The sequence below is a fragment of the Mesoplodon mirus genome (assembly GCF_964341445.2).
Source record: "Mesoplodon mirus genome assembly, chromosome: 6".
NCBI lineage: Eukaryota > Metazoa > Chordata > Mammalia > Artiodactyla > Ziphiidae > Mesoplodon > Mesoplodon mirus.
This window is the reverse complement of record NC_138982.1, coordinates 144,899,771-144,922,803: the sequence shown is the minus strand read 5'-3', so window position 1 is coordinate 144,922,803 and position 23,033 is coordinate 144,899,771. Positions and strand designations below refer to the sequence as shown.

Below are 23,033 nucleotides of genomic sequence, written 5' to 3'. Positions count from 1 at the left end.
GTGACTCACTCCTGTTGTTGTAGCCTGAAAGCAGCATAGGAAATACATTGAATTTTAAGGAATTCCAACTATCTGTGTTGGTGATCTGAACTTTTCTCTTCTTGAGATCCTGGATTAGAGATCTCAGAAAATTCTAGTTAATGTGTTGAATTTTCCTCATGAATACGATATTTGAACATCCCTTAATAACTCATTAAATGGTTACTAGTGCATAGATTTTGGATATCTGTAAAAATTGTCAGGAAAACTTGAAAACATCTGTAATTTTGGCTCATTTTGTGGCCCGTGGGGAGGTTGAAAATCGTAATTTGAGACTTGGGCATTACTGTTCTCAAGGGTGCTAGTCTGGTGTTATCTTCTTGGATGGTAGCATTGCCTTGACTTTGAAAATGCCATGGAAATGGGAGGAGAGCCAGACCGTCTCCGCACGCTGCCCTGCTGAGGCTCCCAGTCGCTGGGAGCTGCGTCACTTTCCATATTGAGCCCGAGCGTGTATCATGTCCCAGGTACTGTACCAGCCTATGTGTCTGTAAAGGCAAATCAGCCGTGGAGCTTGCTTTTGACAAACAAAGCTTAGTGGGGAAACCAGCTATTTTTTTAAATTTTTTTAAATTTTTATTTATTTATTTATTTATTTTGCGGTACGCGGGCCTCTCACTGTTGTGGTCTCTCCCGTTGCGGAGCACAGGCTCCGGACGCGCAGGCTCAGCGGCCATGGCTCACGGGCCCAGCCGCTCCGCGGCATGTGGGATCTTCCCGGACCGGGGCACGAACCCGTGTCCCCTGCATCGGCAGGCGGACTCTCAACCACTGTGCCACCAGGGAAGCCTGAAACCAGCTATTTTGACAGAAAACTGTAATAAACATTTTCTGTGGCATGCATGTATGTGTGTACCATAATTTAATTGATCCCTTCTTAATGGACTGAATTGCTTTTATTGATTTTCCTTTTGCCTCAGGCTCTAATAAGTCTTGGCATGGTACTGTTACTGATCCCATCTTGATTTTAAATTTTGATATATTGCTTATTATGGAATTTTTGCAGTAGTTCTGATTTTAAAAAGTTGCATTACAATATATTTTAAAAACCTTGGTTGCTAAGCTTTTTTGGCACCCCTTAAATTTGCAACCAAAGCAAGTGCCTTGTTCTCCTCACCCTCTCCGGCCCTGCTGGTTAAATGTTCAGTTGTGCACGCATAGGACACTGCAGGAGATGGGCTGTGGGCTCTGGGCTCTGGTACCTTTTCCTGAAGAGAACTGGTGTTTGTCCTGACAGGCAGTTAGCTCTTCCTGACTCCTAAACCCTGGCCCCCCTGAGGTGGTCAGTGCCAGATCTGTACCTCGTTCCGTGGTTTCCTCTCACTCTCCACTGGGCTTCGTAGTGTCTGCCTCGTCCAGTGGCCGGGTCAGAGCCGGCTGCAGCCTGGGCAGATTCTGCATGCTCGCTAGTGCTCCCCTTGTCTGGTAGCTGCCTTTCTGGGCTTCCTCCTCCCTAGCTTTGCTCCATTTGCTGCAATTTCTTTAGCTCACTTTTTAAAAAGTTTTATTTAATTTATTCTTTTTTGGCTGCATTGGGTCTTCGTTGCTGCGCGTGGGCTTTCTCTAGTTGCAGCGAGCGGGAGCTACTCTTCGTTGCGGTGTGTGGGCTTCTCATTGCGGCGGCTTCTCTTGTTGCAGAGCATGGGCTGTAGGCGCCTGGGCTTCAGGAGTCGTGGCTTGTGAGCTCAAGAGTTGTGACTCGTGGGCTCTAGAGCACAGGCTCAGAAGTTGTGGCACACGGGCTTAGTTGCTCCGCGGCATGTGAGATCTTCCCGGACCAGGGCTCAAACCCGTGTCCCCTGCATTGGCAGGCAATTCTTAACCACTGTGCAACCAGGGAAGCCCTTCTTTAGCTCTCTTTCCTGTTTAGTATTTCTCCTTTCCCAGGTGTTAATTACCCTTGAGTTTTACAGTTTGATTATTAAAGTTTTCATTCTTGTAAGTTCTTCTAGGTTCTTTTTTGAGCTGCCTGGTTATTTATAATACTCAGTAGCTCCTTGATGATGTTTTCAATTTATTTTTTGAATTATTTATACCTGTTAAACATAGCTGTTTTCTATTTGGTAATTGATACTTGTAGTATCTGATAATTTTTTTTTTATGCTGACTCTGTCATTGGTTCTTTGTGCTGTTACTTTAAGGTCTTACTTTTCATGTGTTTTGTGATTTTTATTATGAACTTAAAATTGTTAGCACTGTATTTGTGAGAATTCTTTGAGGACCCAGTTGAGGTCCTTTCCTTTAAGAGAATGTTTCTTGTGGCCGGGTGGCTGGAGCACCTCCCATCCCAGGTCTACTTTCTTCTTAAAATTATTGGCTTGTGGATTTTCAGGCCATACAAAAAGTATGCATTCATGCCAAGCTTGACAGGTCACTCTTTCCTGGTTTTCTGAAGGGGTCTGTGCTCTGAAGTCCTGTCTTGTGTTGTTCTGAGACTTTTCTTTCTGTCCCTCTGCACAAAGGCACTAACACCGACATTCTGTGTCTCTGGAATCTGTCATCTTTAGGGCTCACCTTTCTGAATTTGAGCTCTCACTAAGTTCCTGATTAGAGATGTTTTCCCTTCATTTCTTACAAGGTCATTCATTTTTTCCAAGACTTTGCAAAATATTTGTGTAGCCTTTTCTATTACTGTACAGTATGAAGTTTGGGGGGGGGTCTCTGTATTCAGCAGTATTATCAGAAACCAGTCCTATCGTTTTCCAGTTTTTAATAATATTCCACTCTGTATTACTAGTTGTGGTCAGTTCCCAAGACCACTTGTAAAACCCTGTTTAACTCCAGGTCACTAGGATTGTTGGTTGTTAGGGATGGTTGGATTGTGGTGCTCTCCATCCCTTTGCTGTGGATTAAACAGGATTGTATGGCCTGACCTGGCCACCCAGACATCATGGGTAACATTCATTGAGTGAAAGGTAGGATTAAATTTTAAACAGTGAATTGAACTTTTAGAGTACAGTATACTTATGAATGGAGGGTTATCTGTATATAAATGCAGGATTGGTACTAAAAGAGATTACTCAATAAATATGGTTTTGAGGTTCCCTGTGCCCGCTTTGCATATGTGTCTCTTGATAATGTGAGCTTATAAGAGGTGGTGTCACGTGGCAGTATTGCTGAAGTTTCCCATTTTCAGGTAGCCTCACAGAGACAAATAGTATTTCACATACTTCTGCTTACTATACCTGTCATCCAGATTGTGTTAGAGTTGGACATCTGAAGTCTAAGGGCACCCCTAAATATGTTAAGGTCCTATGAACCAGGAGATATATTTAGGGTGACGCAGTATGGAGGGGCAGCATGTCAACACCATTTTCTTTTACATTTCAGGTTAATGCTGATGTCCCTGTACAACGTGAGCATCAATTTGAAAGGCTTGAAGTACATTAGTGAGAGTCCAGGATTCATCCCTTTGTTGTGGTGGCTTCTGAGCGGTAAGGATGGGCTTTACCTGTGTGTCTCCTTGTACACGTGTCCCCCTGTGGCAGGAGGAGGTCGTAAAGTATTAGAGATGAGGGTTGTTCATCCCAAGGTGTTCTCATGCCTTCCGAAAAACAGATTTCACATTATAGAAAACTCACTGGTATGCTACGTTATTTCTAGCTCTGTTTCTGAAGCATGGCTTTCAATTTAGTTATGATTCTGTGACACACAGAAACCTTACCTAATAAAAGAGCTAGTAAGTGGCTTTAACCTGTGTCCCTCTCACTGTGAACGACACAGCACCATGTATGCTGTCTGTGGCTCTGAACATCAGGCACAGGGAAATCCCGTCGTTAAGCAACGTGGGGGAAAAATCTGAGAGACTGCAGCTCTGAAGTTCCGTCTGTCTGTCGCTCTATCCATCTGATGTGCTTTTTTGTTTTCTTTGGAATAAAAAGCTGTCTTTACTGTTTCTCCGGCTTTTCTCCCTAACCACCAATTTAACCTAAAATTTTGTCGCAATCTGTTCATCATACTTTTTTTAAAAAATAAATTTATTTGTTTATTTTTGGCTGCGTTGGGTCTTCATTGCTGCACGCGAGCTTTCTCTGGTTGTGGCGAGCAGGGGCTACTCTTCGTTGCGATGCACGGGCTTCTCATTGTGGTGGCTTCTCTTGTTGCGGAGCACGGGCTCTAGGCACGCGGGCTCAGTAGTTGTGGCATGCAGGCTCAGTAGTTGTGGCTCACAGGTTCTAGAGCGTAGGCTCAGTAGTTGTGGCTCATGGGCTTAGTTGCTCCGTGACATGTGGGATCTTCCTGGATCAGGGATCGAACCTGTGTGCCCTGCATTGGCAGGTGGATTCTTAACCACTGCGCCACCAGGGAAGTCCTGTTCATCATACTTTTTATTTTTTTTATTTTTTTTTTTTTCTTTTTGCGGTATGCGGGCCTCTCACTGCTGTGGCCTCTCCCGTTGCGAAGCACAGGCTCCGGACGCGCAGGCTCCGGATGCGCAGGCTCAGCGGCCATGGCTCACGGGCCCAGCCGCTCCGCGGCATATGGGATCCTCCCAGACCGGGGCACGAACCCGTGTCCCCTGCATCGGCAGGCGGACTCTCAACCACTGCGCCACCAGGGAGGCCCCATCATACTTTTTAATACCATGTCTTCAATAGGAACATATTTCACTCAAGTGTGCAAAAAAATTACCTTTCCTTATTTTTTTGTAATTCAGATCCATCTCTGTTTTTGAGCTTCAGTTCCATCTGGTGGTAAATGCTTATTTTTTGTAACAGGTTTTTTGAGGTATAATTGACATGGAATAAACTGCACACATTTAAGGCAAACAACTGATAAGTTTTGACGTAAGTTATACACCCGTAAAATCATCATCACAATCAAGATAATGAGCATACCTGTCACTCTCGAGGGGTACCTTGTACTTCTTGGATCCCTCCTTGCCGTCCCTCTATTCCCCTCTTCCCAGAAAATCGCTTGCCTCCTTTCTGTATTACAGGTTAGTTTTCTTTTTCTACAGGTTTATATAAATGGAACCATGCACTGTGTATTCTTTTTTGCCTCTCTTCTTTCACTCAGCATAATTATTTTGAGATCTATCCATACTGTGTGTATTAATAGTTGATTCCTTTTTATTACTAAATAGTATTCTGTTATGTGGAGAGGCTGCAATTGCTTTATGTATTCGGCTGTTGATGGACATTTGGGTTGTCTCCAAGTTTTCGCTCTTATAAATAAAGCTGCTGTGAACATTCTTGTATGTTTTTGCCTGGACACCGGCTTTCATTTCTCTGGGGTCAGCACCTGGGAGTGGACTGTCTGGCTCGTGTAATAGGTGTTTCTGTGGCACTGCCAAGCTGTGCTGCAGAGTGGTGCCACCGCTTTGCATCCCCCAGCCCCCGCCCCAGCAGAGGGTTACCGCCTCAGTTGTGCATATCCTCGTCAGTGTTCGGCATGGTCCTTCTTTTTAATTTTAGATATTCCGGGAGTGGTGTGATATACCTCACTCACTTTGGTCTTACTTTGCATTTATGTTATGACTAATGATGTTGAGCATTTTTTCCTGTGTTTATTTGCCCATCCATATATCTTCTATGATTAAATGTCTGTTCACACCTTTTTGCCCATTAAAAAAAATTGGGTTATTACTCAGCCATAAAAAGGAACAAAATTGGGTCATTTGTAGAGACATGGATGAATCTAGAGACTGTCATACAGAGTGAAGTAAGTCAGAAGGAGAAAAAAAATATCGAATATTAACGCATGTATGTGGAACCTAGAAAAATGGTACAGATGAACCAGTTTGCAGGGCAGAAATAGAGACACAGATGTAGAGAACAAACGTATGGACACCAAGGGGGGAAAGCGGCGGGGGGAGGTGGTGGTGGTGGGATGAATTGGGCGATTGGGATTGACATGTATACACTGATGTGTATAAAATGGATGACTAATAAGAACCTGCTGTATAAAAAAAAAATTGGGTTGTTTCAATGGAGTATTGAGGTTCTTTGTATATTCTGCATACAAATCCTTTGTCAGATATGTAGTTTGCAAATAATTGCTCTCAGTTTGTTGCTTGTCTTTTCATTCTCTTAAGAGCATCTTTAAAGAACAGAAGTTCTTAATTTTTTTGGTGAGGTTTAATTTATTGTTCTTTTTCTTCTACGAATCATGCCTTTGGTATAGAAATTTTTGCCCCACGGATTTTTTAAATGTGTTTTCTTCTATTAGTTTTGTAGTTTTGCATTTTACATTTAGGTCTGTGATCCATTTTGAGTTAATATTTATATATGTTGAGTGGTATGACTCAAAGTTTTTTTGTTTTTGAGGTTTTTTTTTTTTTTGCATAAAGCCGCCTAGTTGATCTAACACCATTTGTTTGGAAGACTCTCCTTTCTCCACAGAATTGCCCTTGGACCTTTGTTGAAAATCAAATGACATTATATGAGAGGGTGTAGTTTTTGGACTCTATTCGTTTGTTCTGTGGATCCATTTTTGTAGCATTATGCCAATACCATACTTTATAATAAATCTTAAAGTCAGGTAGTGTAAATCCTCCGACTTTGTTCTTATTTTTCAAAGTTGTTTTGACTCTTTCTAAGTCCTTTGCATTTCCATACGAATTTGAGGATCAGCTTGTCACTTTCTGACAGCGACAAAAAATCCTGTTGGGATTTTTATTAGGATTGTGTTGAATCAGCAGTTCGTCTTGGGGAGAATTGACATTTGAGCAATACCGAGTCTCCCAGTCAATGGAATAGTATATGTGTGTCCATTTATTTAGATGTTGTTGGGAGCGCAGAGGAACTGGCCTCCTTTGTTTCTGGCTTCTTTTCAAGGCTGCTGATGTAGTAAATCCCCGTGAAGGTAGAGATACTGTCTCTCCCCAGAACAAAGGGTGGGTTTGTTGACACTCACGCAATAGGGATAATGCTTCCCTCTGGGGAAAAGGTCTGGCAGGATTACTCCCATTATGAACGATTTGGGTTCCCTGAGCTTGGGGTTTCTCTTCTGCAATGCAGCCCATGGCGTATGCCTGGCCCTGTAGAATTGGGTCTCAGTGAACTGTGCTGACCCTCTGGATATGGCCGTTGCCGTGGAGGAATACTGTTCTTTGCCTTGGACACAGGGGTGTTGTCTCTCCTGCCAGCATCCGTGAGACTCTCGCACGCTGGCTTCTTAACTTGCAAGTAGGGTAAAACCCCAGATCCTCCAAAGCTGTAAGGAGGTGGCCGAGAGGGCTGTGTTTGTATTTTAGGAGGCCTCCTGCCCACGAGGGCTAGGTATTTGACCAGACAGCGTTTTTCTCTTGAGAACGTGAACCAAGGAACCCATGGAATCAGAGGTGGGTCTTGGGCTAGAGGTGGGTAGCTATCCCGGCTGGTCGCTGTGGGCCACGTGCCAGCAGATGGTGTCAGTCGGTGGGGGCGGGGGTGGGGAGAGGGCGAGGATAATTAAATAAGGGTCCCTAACACTCCTGGAGTGCCAGGCAATGTGTATTTACAGATTTACTTCTCTAAATACCCTTATAAGGCAAATATTACGATTTATGTTTTATATACGAGGAAACTGGAGCACGCAGGGATGAAGTGACTTCCTCGATGTCATACAGTTTCTGGGTGGAAGTCCGGGCAGTTGGGTTCTAGGTCCCTTCTCCCAGCCACTCTGTGGACCTCCACTCCACAGGAAGTGCCTCTGAGATGGATGCTAAGTTCCCGGTGACCTCTCTCCTTTCCTTGTCTCCTGGTGTGGCGAGTCTCAGCCTTAGAGATAGATGTCCTGAAACCTTACGCCCCTCTCTGCTAGCTTGCAGCCAGTGATCCTCCAGCACCTTTTGCCAGTTGTTTACTTTCGCATAAAAAGAGGGCCTTAGGCTGAATGTTCTCTAGGGCCTTTTCTAGCTCTGGTGCTCCAGAAGTGTTCCAGGGCCGAGTGACAGTCCTTACAGTTTCATTTTAATTTAGGCAGCTCTCTAGGTTGCCAGCAACCCAAGAGTGTCGGTTCCTGACCCTCACCAGAGGTGGCGTGCTTTGACCAGGGTGGACTGTTCCTGCTTGAACTTCGGGTCCTGTACAGTGGGGGCTGGGGTAAAGTTGCCTTAATGCCACTTTTTGCCCCGGGGCCATCAGGCTTTCTTGCTCATGAAGACAGTTACTGGTTCTTTTGACAATGTGCACAGCCCAAAGCCTAATAAATCTTTTGAAAGGTCATCTTAATTGATGTTATTTGCTATCATAGTCAAATAAAGACAAGGTCTGTCAAGCCCAGCATGTTTGTCCCCTGATTTATCTATGGAATTAATTTAACTTAAAAATTGAAATTTGTTATCGAATTTGGTGTGTCTTTTAGGAAGGTGAATATATATTTTATTATAGAATAGGAAAATAGAAACAAAAGTAGTTCTCTGAAAAAAGTATGTTCATCTTGGTGCCTGGCGGTGGTGGTGTGATTGTTTTCATAATTCTCGACTGTCATAACTGCTTAGGACTAAGAGAATTTAAAAACTGGCTTATTCTTGCTTTTAGGTAGATCTGCTTTATGAAAATATACTAGAAAATAAGAATCTCTCTTAACTTTTAAAAGATCTAGGAAAAAAGACTCCATTACTTCTTTCAATAATTGGTTCCTACATTTGTCAGTTTTCATGTTAGGAAATTTGATATGTTTTAGAGAACATGGACTTTGGATTCATTAGACCCAGATTGAAATTACAGCTTGTCTACTTGGGAACTTACCTTTTAGGATCCCTCTTTTCTGCTCTGCAAAATGGGGATTTCTACCTCAAGGGTCTTCGTGTATATGAAAATGCAGTAGTGCCTGGGCCAATACCTAACATACTAGGTGTTAAAGAGGTGTTAGTTTTGCTTTTTATTTATAATCTAAATCTTCTATGCCACAATGAAAGCTCATTTCCTTTTAATTCCTTTGACCTAAAGGTGGCAAGTTGCTTTCAAGTATCCGGACTTCTTTCATCCAGAGTACAGGGCCAGTTGCTGTTAATCATCCCTGACTAAATAATCTCATTTCCTTTAACCTTTGCTGGGTTTCGTTTTCCTTCCCTTTATTCAACTGTGTGGCTGGCTTTTTCCCAGGCTTTCTCCAAATTCTTCACATTCCTCTCAAGCCGAAGAACTGGCGTGGAACCCTAGCCAATAGCGGATGAGGACGGAGCGTTCTGGGAGGACGTCGGCCGTATGTCATGTAGCCATTACTGCAGACTGGTGTTCAGATCAACCTGTAACTTTTCAGTGCTGCACTTCCTACTCATGTCTACAATGTTGAACAGACATATAGGCATTTGCTTCCCACCTTACATTTATTTGGTTTATCTAAGTAATATGAAACATTGATGTTCTGCCCAATTTGTATTAATATCTTCAGCCCAGACCTCTCTCCTGAACTCCAGACTCCTATATCCGATTATCTACTTGACGTCTCCACGTGGACATCTAATAGACATTCAAACTCAGTGTGTTCAGACTAAATTCCTAATCTTCCTCCATTTAACTCTACTCACGGCCTTCCCAGTCTTAGTTGATGGCAACTCTATTTTTCCAGTTTCTCAGGCCTGTAAAGACCTTGGAGTGATCCTTGTCTCCTTCTACTCTGATACCCACGTGCAGTCTGTAAGGAAATTCAGATGGCCCTGCTTTCAAAATACATCCACAGTCTGACCACAGTCTGCCACTGCCACCAGGTTTGGGCCTCCCTCATCTTCTGTTTAAAAACTTCAAGTCACCTCCTGCAGATCTCCCATCAGTCCATCCTTGTAGACCATGAATTGGGAGGCAGGGGTGTGATGGCATAGATCCTGGACAAGTCTCCTTACTGAAAACAGTCAAAACGTCTGGTTAGATATAAAAAACACTTTAAAAATCCTCCTTTGAGCTAGAAAAATAGTAATTACACCCAGAGCACAAAAGCCAAGTGAAAGTGAGATGCCAGACAGGTTAACAGAGACCTGAGCTAACTCCTGTTCTGAAGGCATTTGTCAAGATGACCTTTAGTTTCCGTGTCCTAACAGGGTGTGGGGACAGGAAACAAAGCTCAGTTACCACCCTAAATGAGTAGCTGGGTAGGGGACTCCCAAAGGTACTTACCAGCATTGTCAGGGTAGACTGAAGGTACTCTGCCTGCCCTTGCAGACTCCAGGAAGGCGGCCTGTGTGACCTTAGGGACTGAACACAGTGGGGGAAAACCTCTTCTGAGAATAACCATAGGCTGTAGTGGAGGAAAAATGTCCTCTGAGAATTAATCACTGTAGACTGGTTTTCATGCAGCTTCGAAGCCTGAATTCAAACCACCCAGGCGGTCCTTGTTTAGAGAACAATGCACATCCTTTCTGGAGGATTCTTTGACTTCAACCGGTTCATACAGATAAGGTTCCAAGAGTCAGAGCTCACATATTAAGAGTTACAAAAAGCATGGGAAGTATCATTAGTGAAATAACATGACATAGACCCTAAAGAAGATTTCAGATCTAAGAGTTATCAAATCAGTATAAAATAAGTATGTTAACTGTGTTTAAAGAAATAAAAGAAGGGATTAATATATGAGTAAAGAGTGAGAGATTGTGAAAGTGACTGGGCAGATCTGAAAAAGGGTCGAATAATATTTCTGGAAGTGAACAATATAATGATTGCAATTATAAATTTATTAGACAGCTTTAACAGCAGATTAGACACAGTTGAAGGGATAATTAGATTGAGGCAGACAGTTCTGAAGAAATTATCCAGAATGAAGCACAGAGAGACAGAGATGGAAAATTGGAGTGGGCAGGAGACACAGAGGAGAGACTGAGCCCTGGACGTATCAGCGTTCCGGGAAGCGAGGGGAGAGTGAGGGAGACAGCCGCAGCGTTTGAAGAGGTCATGACGGAGGAGCTCCCCACCTTGTGTACACTGAATCTGAGAAGTCCACCTGATTGTGAGCAGGATGAAGGACAAGGAATCTGCACTAAGACACACTGTATTGAAAACCAGAACATTAGAGAGAGGAGGTCTTAGAGGCAGGCAGACAGAAAAGATGTATACCTTCAGAGGATTGACACTTAGACTGACAGTTGACCCCTTCACAGCAACAGTGCAGTATCTTAGCACGGAGAGAAAATAACTGTGAACACGAATTTGTATGCTTCTTCCCCCCGCCAACAAATAGCTTTCAGAGCAAGGGTGAAATAAAGACATTTCAGACAAACAAGAACTGAGAGAGTCTGTCACCAATAGACCTTCCCAGTAGGAGCTTCTAAAGGGTGTATATATATATATACACACATACATATATACATATATACACACTTCAGGAGGAGCTTGATCTTGGATGGAAAGTGTGAGATGCAAGTGAGAACAATGATCAGAGACGGTAGCATATGTATCAATAAGTCAAAATAAACACTGACGAACAGAAGACCCAAACAGTAGAATACCAAGAGCAGAGTAATAGCATGTGCATGGGAGGAGGATAGGCAGAGCGGCAGCATTGTGAGGTCCAGCCCTGTTCAAAACCGAGAGCCGAAACAGTGGCTAATTTCAGACCTTGACAGTATGCAGGTGAAAGTTTCTAGGATCACGTGGAGATAATAGAAATAGACTCTATGCCTATAACGTTAATACAGGATAAAATGCAATGTGAAAAATAATTCAAAAGATGGCAAGAAAGAGAGAAAAAATGAAAAAATAAGATGGAAGCAATAAATCCAAAAATATGTGCAGTTACAACTATAAATGGACCAAATGACCCAATTAAGAGATAGTCATGTCAGACTGGATTTAAAGTAGTCATCCAGTTATATGTTGTTTATAAGAGATTCATTTAAAACATAAGAATACATAAAGGTTGAGAATAAAAGGAAAACATACTAGGCAGATTCTCATCACCAGATTCTGTATCACCAGGATATAACATTTTGAACTTATATAAACACTTCTTAATATAGTCTCAAAAATGAAACAACTAAAAACAGCATAAGAAGGAATTCATAAATCCCCCATGATCAGGGACATTTTAACCCACTTCACTCGATACTTGATAACTAAAAAAGAACAAACACTCAATAAGGATATGAATGGTTTGAAAAACACAACTAACCAATCTGCCCCACTGGATGCACAGAAGACTCCAACTGTATACTTGTTGCAGTTACACATGGAAAATTTATGAAAGTGATCATTTTCTGGGGTTTGAAGCAAGTCTCACGTTTCAGATGATAAGAATCGTATGGGGTATCTTCTTTGACCACAATACAGTGAAGGTGGAAATTAATAACAAAAAGAGAATTAGTAAAATCCTGCGTGTAGAAATTAAGTAGCCCATGAGTAAAAGAAGAACTCATAATAGAAATCAGATGTTTTGAACTGCATAATGAAAATATTACGTATCAAAAATGGTGAAATACATTTAAATCAGTATTTAGTAGAAAGTTTATCAATTTAAAGAAGAAAGTAGAAAATGAATGAGCTGAACATCTACATAAGAACTTAAGAAATGGGAACAACCCTGGGTAGGCTCAACAGCAGATTTGAGCTGGTGGGAAGAATCAGCAAACTTAACGCTAGCTAGAGATTATCTGCTCTGAACAACAGAAACAAAAGAGGAAGATGGAAAATGAACAAAGCTCAGAGACCTCTGGGACATCATCAAGCATACCAACATAAGCACAGTGTGAGTCCCTGAAGGAAATACTTGAGAGAAAGGGGCAGAAAAAATATTTGAAAAGAGAACATCTGAAAACATCTTAACTTTGATGAAAAACAATCCATATATCCAAGAAGATATGTGAGCTTCAAGTAGGATAAACAAAAAGATCTACATGTAGACATGTCACAGTCACACTGTTAAAACTTAGGACCAAGAGAACATTTCGGAATCAGTGAAACACGTACAAGGAAACCACAGGTTGACAGCTCACTGCTCATCAGAAACAGTGGTCCTAAAGCAGAGGGATGATGTGTCCAAAGTTCTGAAAGAAAAGACCTTCTACCAAGAATTCTGTGTCCAGCTAAACTAGTCTTCAAAATGAAGGCAAAATACATTCCTGGATAAGCAAAGACTGAGAGGTTTTATTGCTAGCAGACCTTCTTTACAAGAAAGGAAGTTCTTAAAGCTGGGAGAAAATGACCCCAATGCATAACTTCAATCCAGAGATATTGGTGGAGGCCACCTTTCCATGGGCTCAGTATGATTCATGGGTAAGGCTGGTGTTTCAGAGGCGCTCTCTGTTGAAACTGTTGTGGTTTTTTTTTTGCGGTACGCGGGCCTCTCACTGCTGTGGCCTCTCCCGTTGCGGAGCACAGCCTCCAGACGTGCAGGCTCAGCGGCCATGGCTCACGGGCCCAGCCACTCCACGGCATGTGGGATCTTCCCAGACCGGGGCACGAACCCGTGTCCCCTGCATTGGCAGGCAGACTCTCAACCACTGCGCCACCAGGGAAGCCCAAAACTGTGTTTTAAAACACTTCTAGTAAGAGTGAAAGATTTTATCCCATCCCTGGGTACATATCCAAAAAGAATTGAAAAAAGGATCTTGAGGAGATATTTGCATACCCATGTTTACTGCAGCATTTATTCACAATAGTCAAGATAAGGAAGCAACTTAAATGTCCATCAACAGATGAATGGATAAAGAAACTGTGGTCTATACGTATAGTGGAGTATTTTTCAGCCTTAGAAAGGAAGGGCGGTTTGACACCTGCCACAACGTGGTTGAACCTTGAGGACATCGAGGTAGTTGACTGAAATAAGCCAGTCACAAAAAGACAAATCCTGCACCATCCCCCTTATATGAGGCGTCCAAAGTCATCAAACCCAGCGACTTTGAACACCGCCTCATTCGGTCCGCCCTTGCCGTTCTCCTGTCTCTGCAGGCTCAGCTCGGGTCATGCCTCTTAGGAGCTTTCTGCTGCTGCTCTAGCCCACGTCAAGCCCTGTCTCCTTTGGTTTCCCATTTTATTTAGAGACATATTAATTTAACATTTTCTTGGTATCTTGTTTCATAAATATCAGTCATATCCAACTGGACCGTACATTTCCTTTTGGTTGGAACCATATCTTAGGTTTTCACGCAATTCCTGTTGTCGAAAGCCTGCCTCTCCCCTTGCCCTTGGCCGTGGTCTCCATTCCACCTGCTGCAGGAGCCGCCCTGCGCTGCTCCACATCTGTTAGGAGACGGTGTCCAGTTTCCCTCAGGCCATTTATGCATTCTGTAGCTTTCCCCGTGGTCTCCTGCCTCTGTTCTGGATTTGCTTTCCAGTTCTTCACTGAACTGGGTGCTGACTGGGTCTCTGAGGATCTTCTGAATCCCCACCACTTTGCCCAAGCATCTGGGTCTTTTTGCCACGACCTGCAAGAAGTTAGTGGCCACCTCTGGCCCAACATTGCCTGGACACACCTCCTGTTCTGTACACTCCTCAGGTTGGTCACCAGCCTAGGCAGAGGTGGGGTCCCCAAGTTCACTGTTGGTGGCGTGATTGGACCCTGGGCTAGGAAAGTTAGCCTTGACTCAGTTTCTGTGGGGCTGTTCTTTGGTCTGCTTGGCATGCTCCTGCCTTCTACCCTGACCACTGGTCAGCCTGGGGCCTGGTGGTGCCATGGTGACGATCTCAGTGAAGGGCACGTGGCCTGAGCCAGACCAGAGTCGTCCTCCAGGAGTGTTCTGGCTGGAGCTACTGAAGAGGAGTGTTTTTCCCAGTCTGGGCCATAGAGAGCTGCCTGTGGCTATGTGGCTGGCCACCTGGGGGAAGTTCATCTGTGCTGCCGGTCACTGAAGCCAGGTCAGAGTGCTGACACAAGGTGCAAAGAGGGATCCTCCAGTTTGCAGTTGGCGTCACCCTGCCCTTCCCAGAGCTGGGTTGTTTAGCTTTTTCTCAAATTTTGAGTCACTCCAGCATCTTCTGTGAATAGCTCCTCTCCTTTTTCTAAAGTTAGTTTAAGCATCATTTTCCTTTCAGTGAGGACAGCGTACCTCCGTCCTCTAACTCACACCTCCCTACCCCACTGTGGTGTCACTTTCTCTTTTCCCGTGGCACCAGTCACCTTTTGTCATGCTGTGTAATTCCCCTGGTTGGTCTGCTTGTTGTTTATTGTCTCTCTTCCACACGGGAATGAAAGCTCCAAGAGGGCAGGGATCTCGTTCGGCTCACAGATGATCCCAAGCACCTGTAACATGTAGGAGGTGCGCAAAAACACATCTCCAATGAATGAATGAAACCCTTCAGTTTGTGTGCAGCTGTCCATCATCTCACACAGAGATGCAATGCTCTTATTTGGACTTTGGTTATATCACAGAGAATATTTGGCATTTGGTTATATATATTTGGATCATAGGCACAGAGAAAGGCTGAGAGGTTTGCATGCTGATGAAAGTTTAGTTACGTATCTTCAGCATTCCTATTGGCCCAAATAGGTGGCCTTGCAAGGGTTATGATTCTGGTAAGCTACGTCTTTATTATGTGAACAATGATGATAACCATGTGATCAAAAAGCAAAACATTTAAGATGGTTATTTACAAAGATTTTCAATGTAACTGCTTTATTATGTTGGTTAAATATTTCTCCTAATACTTTGCATTAGCCCAGTGTTCAGATTGTCAGTGCAACAGGTGTGGCATTTGTCTTTAAAAAAAAAACCATGGGGCTTCCCTGGTGGCGCAGTGGTTGAGAGTCTGACTGCCGATGCAGGGGACGCGGGTCTGTGCCCCGGTCCGGGAAGATCCCATGTGCCGTGGAGCAGCTGGGCCCGTGAGCCATGGCCGCTGAGCCTGCGTGTCCGGAGCCTGTGCTCCGCAACGGGAGAGGCCACAACAGTGAGAGGCCCACGTACCGCAAAAAAAAGAAAAAAAAAAACACGGAAAACTCTCAAATATTATTGACTTGACACTTGGCCTTCAGGTCCAGTAGGATAAAGAAGTCAACCTCCCCACAGGATATTGTGGGGCCTGTTCTCTTTGATTAATCAAACCTTAAGTAACAGTTTTAACCAGAAACACAGTCTAGATGTTTGATTTTTAGCTGTTGATAGAATTGAGTGGTCAAATGACTACTTCATATCTTGAAGGATGTCAGAAAACATTTGGCTTACATATGTCAGATCCAACAAGCTGAGAACAATGGAAAATTTAGTCTGATAGAGGTATAATTAATTCATGGTCACAATTTAGAAAGGGGAGGTAGTTTATATGGAAAGATGAGTTTGGTGTGGGACATGCTCCGTTCAGGGTAACAGTAAAAAAAAGAAAATATCTGAAGAGAACTATCCAACAGGTCATTGGAGATGAGAAGCTTGGAGTCCATGTTTTAGGCCAGAGGCGTGGGTCTGGGAGTCATTGTTAGAGAAGTAACAGAACAGAGGACTGGGAGTGTGGAGGCCGTCATGCAGCCGAGCTGGCTCTCCCAGGGCCATGGGGGAGTGAGGAGAAGCAGGGCGAGGGCAGAGGTGGGCCTAGCCCCTCTCTGGCAGTTTCCTGGTTTGTGGTTCTGGGCGAGTCCTTTAGATTATATGACAATCAGGCTTGTCATCTACAAAGCAGAACTGCAGATGTGTCTCTGCTTTCCTCAAAGGGAGGCCATGAGAATTTAGTGTAACAGTAAATGGAAATGGTTTATAAATTAAATAAAAGGAGAAAATAGTCATTTGTGAAGAAAGGAGTCTAATAGTGTCAGATATATGTTGAAGATCAAGAAAACAGGAAAGGAGAAAAGGCTTTGGTGATCTTTGAAAAGATTTTCTGTAGAGTACAGAATTAAGGACAAAGGGGATTGAAGGAGGGGCTGGGGAAACGGGAGCAGAGGTCAGGGTAATGCTGCTTGGGCGGAGTTTGTTAGTGAAAGGGGGGCGTCGTGCGTGGGTATTAAGGGTATTAAGGGTCATCAGGTCCTAATTTTCAGGTTTTGAATTTCACATAGAAAGGAAATAATTAAAAATAAGAATTAGGGACTTCCCTGGAGGGCCGGTGGTTAAGGCTCAGCGCTTCCAGGGCCGGGGGCGCGGGTTCCATCCCTGGTCGGGGAACCAAGAATCCTGCATGATGAGCGCTCGGCCAAAAAACAACAACAACAAAAAATAACAACCCCCCCCCCCCCAAGAATTAATATATCTTACTTTACAACCCACTGTGACCATAACATTTTCTTGGGCAAGGAGTTATTTTCTCTTGCAGTTCATCTTTAAATGGTGAGTTCTTTTCTGGCATAAAAGTAGGTTACTAAAATGTGATACTTGCTTCATTTTTGGTGGTTTGTTTTAATATAGTCTGCTAATATTAGAATAGTTTTTATAATCATTCTTTCTGTATGAATTCTGCATTATTCTTTAAGAAAAGACATCATTAAGTATTTTTCACTGATGGAAGATCCAGTGCTTAGGATTATTGTTCTTTATAGGATTATTCAGCCTCAGCTAATGAAATTTCCCATATGATTTGTAAACGTTCCAGCTGTGAACACACTCTACTGATAACACGAGTTATGTAACATCTTGGAAGCCAGTTTATTCAGGAATCAAAAGAAAGCCTTTAGAAGGTGAAAATTGGGAAGTTAGTGTTTATCATATATTTGCTGGACTATATTTTGTGGACACAAATATAACATTTTAAGTGTAAAATTATAGAGAAAAACTTGCATGTCTCAAGATCATATGGCTCCAGGAGAGAGCCTGGCTAGAACTTGAAGGTGCACGACCAGAGCATCTTCTAATCCTACCTGCATGACCCTCCCAGCCAGAATGTCCACCAGGCCACAGAGGCTTCTGCAGAGCAGCGGCAATGCCAGGGCACCAGGAGGCCACCGTGACTTCAGCTCAGGAACAGCACAGAAGGCAGGGACCCCTCCCCCCATTTAGCCTGGGAAGGTGCCCGTTAGAGTTCTGCTTACGTTACGTGCAAGGCACAGGGTTCTTGGGTCATCTCTTACAGTTGGATCAGATCACAGCAGTCAGAGATCATTACCCCTGTTTTACAGGATGTGAAACTGTGCACTGCACAGTGCTGAGAGAGATGCAGTTCCTGAGCTTTGTAGCACTTGGGGTCGGAACCACTCTGCCTTTCTCCCGTGACTCCTCTGGGTGTGTCTGTGTATTCTGGACACTGCGCGTGACTTATCCAGCACCCCATGTCGTGTCCCTCGTATCTGTTACTCAGGGCTTCACTCTCCCTTTCATGGACCATACGACCCCAGGAGAGAGATTCTAAACTCCAGTAGGGGCCTTTGTGGAAAACAAAGGAGAACGTACACGCGCACAAACCTACCTGTGCCCTAATATTCAAGCTTGGGTCCCCATCCATAGAGGTTGTAATTTAATTGACTGGGACCCAGATGTCGAGGTTTTCACACCTTCTCGGTGACTCTAATGTGTACGGCAGGGTTGAGGGTTAGTGGTCTGAGGCGGTCATGGCAATCCTACCATCGTGCCAGTGATGGGTTTAGGGTTCAGGGCTTATTCCACTCAGTGCGTGGCATCCTCCGGCCCACGGTCACTGGTCCGGAAGAGGATGCATGAGCTACGTTAGGCCCGTCCAGACCCCAAGGATGGTGGAGAGGCTTTTCCCTCACCGGATGTAAACAAGGAGGCACGCAGCCCTGCATGCTGCTTGCACCTCCGCGTGATTGAGTGCGCCAGCCTTAGAGTGACGCTGTGCAGGGTGGAGTGAGGGGAAGAGGGGACCCAGGTCTTTGATGGCATGATTGAGCCAGTGAGCCCAGCTCTATAATGGACTTGACATGACATCATAAATGTTATTAGTGCTTAAGCCAGTTTGAGTTGTCGTTTTGTATTTTTTGCTAAGTATTCTGACTCACTGTTTCTGTAGTAAAAATTCAGTAGAATTTCCTAAATCAGTTCCAAGTTTCTCGATACGCAGAATGAAGGGATACAAAGAAGGTGTGATAGTCGGAGGTAACATCTGCATTGCCTTGAAAGCGTACCCTGCCAGCATCAACGTACCTGCTTTGCTCTTGACAAAATGTGAAGACTTAGCAGAGTTCTTTGCATGTGGTTCAGAAGTGCCGGTCGTAGGTTCGGGGTGCAAATCCTACTTATTAGTTGTTGATCTTGAGCAAATTCGTTGACCAGCCTCTGCTCCCACTCTTCACCTGTAAAGTGGTGACAGTGACATCTGCTTCGGGGTGGTTACAGGGATTCAGTTAGTCCGTCCATGGACACAGGGCACCAGCACAGTGCGTGGGGCTGGGGCTAGGCTGAGCCACATGGAATTGCCAGTATTTGTCCATTTTGGACCTATAAAAATGACAGTTTCACGTGGTTCAGCTGAACACATTTTTAATAATAAGTGAAAATTGGGAACTTGGGATGTCATCAGGATAATTAAAAGCATTATTTTGGTCTCAAATAATGTTCAGTGAAAGTTGTTTTTTTTTTTAAATGGAGTTAACCATGTTTCACTTTACTTCATGGGATTTAAAACCTCAGCCAAAGAAGTAACTTACATGTTTAATTTTCAGGGCTATGCACAGAGTACTTAATTCTTAGGAAGACAGATTATAATTATATCATCCTTTAAAAGGCTCAGCACCACCGAGGCAGGGTTTTCATCTGTGAGACGTGATAGTGGAGGGTTGCCTTCTATGTACTGTTTTGTCAGATATATGTGACTGGCTTATTTTTAATCCAGGGGCCCACACCCACGGTGCTTCTGTGGTGAACAGCAATGGAGCACACGTGGGTACAGCACGTTCTCTGTGCACTCGCTACGTGACGGCCACTGGACCAAAGTCTCTGCTTACTGTGCTTTGTGTAGTCTTTACAGCAGGTATATTTTATACACAAAGATGCTAAGGCTCATGGAAGCATAGGGTTCTCTGAGGCCACACAGCTAGGAGTGTGGTGCTTTAGAATGCGAGTTTAATGCTGTGGATGGTCACAAAGGTGTAGAACAAACAGCAAAACCTTCACCGCTTCTCCACTTGGAAATTTAAGTCACTGAGCTCTGGACCCAGGAGGGCAGTGGCTCTGTCTGAGGTTGGTCTCCTTACGCACGATTGCACATGGGGACCTGGAAGTGACTTTTGAGTTCGGATTTGAATATCCTTAGGACCTGCCACTGCCTTTCCGTGGGCCCCAGTCTTGGCCAGTGTTCACCACAGGTAGGAAGAAAGCTCCTTAAGGAGTTTTCTTATTCTGCGGCGGGGCCCTAGCAGTCCGCTCCATCCTCCTGAGTCATGGAGGAAGGACGTCTGACTCTGGCAGGCTGACTTGACTGCAGACAGTAAAGAGATATTGCCCCAAAGTAAAAAGGCAGTAACGGGTGTGAAAGCACTTTGTAAGGGGTGAACTGCTCGTCAGATGTAAGTTGTTTTTATCATTATCTCCTTCTGGAAAGACAGGGTGGCCAGTACTACACTTGGTCCTGCAGCAGTTGGGGTTCAGTTCCTCCCACCTCATAGCTGGAGAGATCCAGTGTTTTCTTGATTCCTGAAGGAAGCCTGAGAGCCCAGGTGAACGATGGAGTTCTTGCGGCAAGCTTACGGCTTCTCCGTGGAAACACGCGGGTTTTGAAAGAAGTTGCTCTTATTTTCAGGGTAAAGGGTTGGTTCTCTAGCACCTAGAAGGATGAGGTACCCGTGGGTCTGAACGAAGATTTGTATTTTCATATGCTGTGAACTTTGTCGGTGGCTGATGGCCTGTTACCAGCATTGTGATATAAACACTGTAACATTTGAAAATTACCAAACCCTGGAGGTTCAAATATTTTGAGTCTGATTTTTAAATCAGAAAGAAAATACGAATAGGCTATTTTAAAAGCACCGTGGGAACTTGATTAGAAGTGAGGAAGGGGAGCGAAGTCCTCCTGTGGCTCCTGCACTTGGACCGTCCCGTGCACACCTGCGGGCTCCCCAGGCCCGGGCGGAGAGAAAGAGCAGAGGGGGTGCCCGGAACTCTGCGTGTCTGCCGGCTCGTCCTGCCGCCCCCTTAGCTACTCCCTAAGCACGAGAGAAGGCGGAACAGCTCTGATTCGGCCCTTTGCCGGCAGTCCCAAGGAAGGCATCCGTCTCCCAGCAAGGAAAACCGAGATCTGTCCAGCAGACTGCCAGCTTCCTCCAAGGGGCGTGTGTGTGTGTGTGTGTGTGTGTGTGTGTGTGTGTGTTGGTGTTGGAGAGGATTAATTCACAGCTTTTATCAGAATTTGAAGAAGGTTTTTTAACTCAAAAAAAGATGGTAAGAACCATTGCTTGCAAGATAAACGCCCAACTTGTAGATTTGCTGGGTGCCTTCAGAAGAGTCAGCAGGTATGGGGCAAGAGCATGGTGGTTGGTTTGTATGGAATTTAAGTGCTAGATAGGATCACGGGTTGAAAGGGCCTGGTGAGTGACCTTGCTGTTTTCCAGGGGAAGGCTTGCTGGAGCCCGTCAGCTGAGAGACCAACTGGGCCCACGGTCTGGGCCTCCACCCTCTTTCAGGGCCCAGGATGTGCTGGATACTGAGGACCGCCTCTGGTCACGCTCACTCACAGGAACTGGGTCTACAGAGCAGGGAGCTAGTGGAGTGCTGGACCTCGGGGCGCTCCTGGCTAGTGGCTGGGATGCTCTTGTCCCCACCCAGAGCGCCTTCGTCCTGATTTCTGAGTCCTTAGCAAGCCAAACTATCCGTCACAGAGCTGCACTGGGCGTAAGAACAGAGGAAAGGATGTGCAGAGCATGGACGCAGATCAGCCGAGAACCCTTGGGGTCACCCGTCCCTTGGCGGCGCTCGGCTCCGGTGAGGGGCCCGTGGTCTACACGGTCCTCAGCGCCCCCCTCACCCTGCCTCTCTGCCAGCTCCTGCCACGCTTGAGCCTGGCCAGCCCCTCCATTCCCACGGTCCACCTCCAAGGGTGCCTGCCACGACTGTCACGCTGTCTGTGCCCTCTGTCCTGTTCCCTGCCTGATAGCCGGCCATCACCTGCAGTTCGATCAGAGCCCCATCGGCATTTGGCAGGTGCGGGAGGGAATTTGGGTCTGTCCTCTTGGGGCTGCGGCAAGGCCCATGACTCTCTGTTCCTGTTTTCACTTCAGTTCCTAATCTGTACATTCCACGTGTGGGGGTTTTCCTCAGTTCACTCCGAGAGGGCAGCGTTGTTTACAGGTCCTTGGGGGAGCCCCGCGTCCTCTGGGCCGTGCCCTGCACAGCCAGGTTATGGAGCTGCAGGCCCACTGCACATGGAACTCCCCCTCACAGCCATGTGTGGAGCGGGCCATATTCACCCCATCAGTCACCTTGGGGAAAAGCGTGACACCAGATAGTGTTTTTTTCTGTAGTCACAGTGCTAGCAAGTGGGGGAACCCCGATCGAACCCTGGTGTTTTGGCTCCCCCCTGCAGGGGCGTGGCAGGTGACTGCTGAGGGAACACGCTCACCCTACAGTCTCTCGCTCGTGGACTCATTCATTCATTCTCTAGATGTTGAGCGCTCACTGATTACCAAGTAGGCTGCTGGCTCAAGAAGTGAGGTGGGGAAGGCGGAGCCTTAACGTGTCCTCTCTGTCCAGCTGTAGCTGGGGAGGACGGGGTTGGTGATGGATGTAGGGTTGCCCTAGGGAAGGGGGAGAACTGGGCCAGGGCATTCTTCGAGAGTCTGAGTAGGGCCATTAGATCCAGTGTCCAGATGTCCCTGGATTCCTCGGGAAAGCACACTCAGTAGAGTTGTGGGGACAGAAACTGTGCTGGAGGGCTAGGGGTGGAAAGGTGGAGGGAGCACCCCAGGAGCTGTGTAGGGGTGGGGATAGGAGAGGAGTGAGCCCGTGGGAGAAAGAGGCAGTGACGGAGGAGGCCAGAGCATCGGGGTGCGGCCTACAGGACCTCGTGGGCCTTCTGGGGTCTGCAGGTGTATCTGGGTGGCCTCTTGAGGACCCCTGGATGATTGGCAATGAAGAGAATGCTTATACATCTGTATGTTTTGAATATATACGAAAAATCTATTACGCCTGAGTAACAGTACAGAACATAATGCAGCATGTAAAGTGTTTCTAACTACTGGGGATTGTGATGCCACCTGACTCTTTAATATGTTGTATGGCACATGTTCTAATCTAAGGTGACATTTAATTTCCAAATATTTGGAGATTTTCT

The 23,033-nt window shown here is 45.2% G+C and overlaps 1 protein-coding gene across 3 annotated transcripts in view; it reads left to right on the top strand.

Moving 5' to 3' along the window:
* The window catches only part of HSF2BP (heat shock transcription factor 2 binding protein), an 86,862-nt gene that overhangs the window by 42,642 nt on the left and 21,187 nt on the right, over window positions 1-23,033 (top strand). For 2 of the 3 annotated variants that reach the window (XM_082624503.1, XM_082624502.1), the window contains exon 8: window positions 3,370-3,473. In XM_082624503.1, coding sequence (XP_082480629.1) covers window positions 3,370-3,473 — 104 coding nt within the window. Of the gene's footprint in view, window positions 1-3,369; window positions 3,474-9,071; window positions 9,381-23,033 lie in introns of those variants that run through there. The other variant, XM_082624504.1, reaches the window with a different exon arrangement.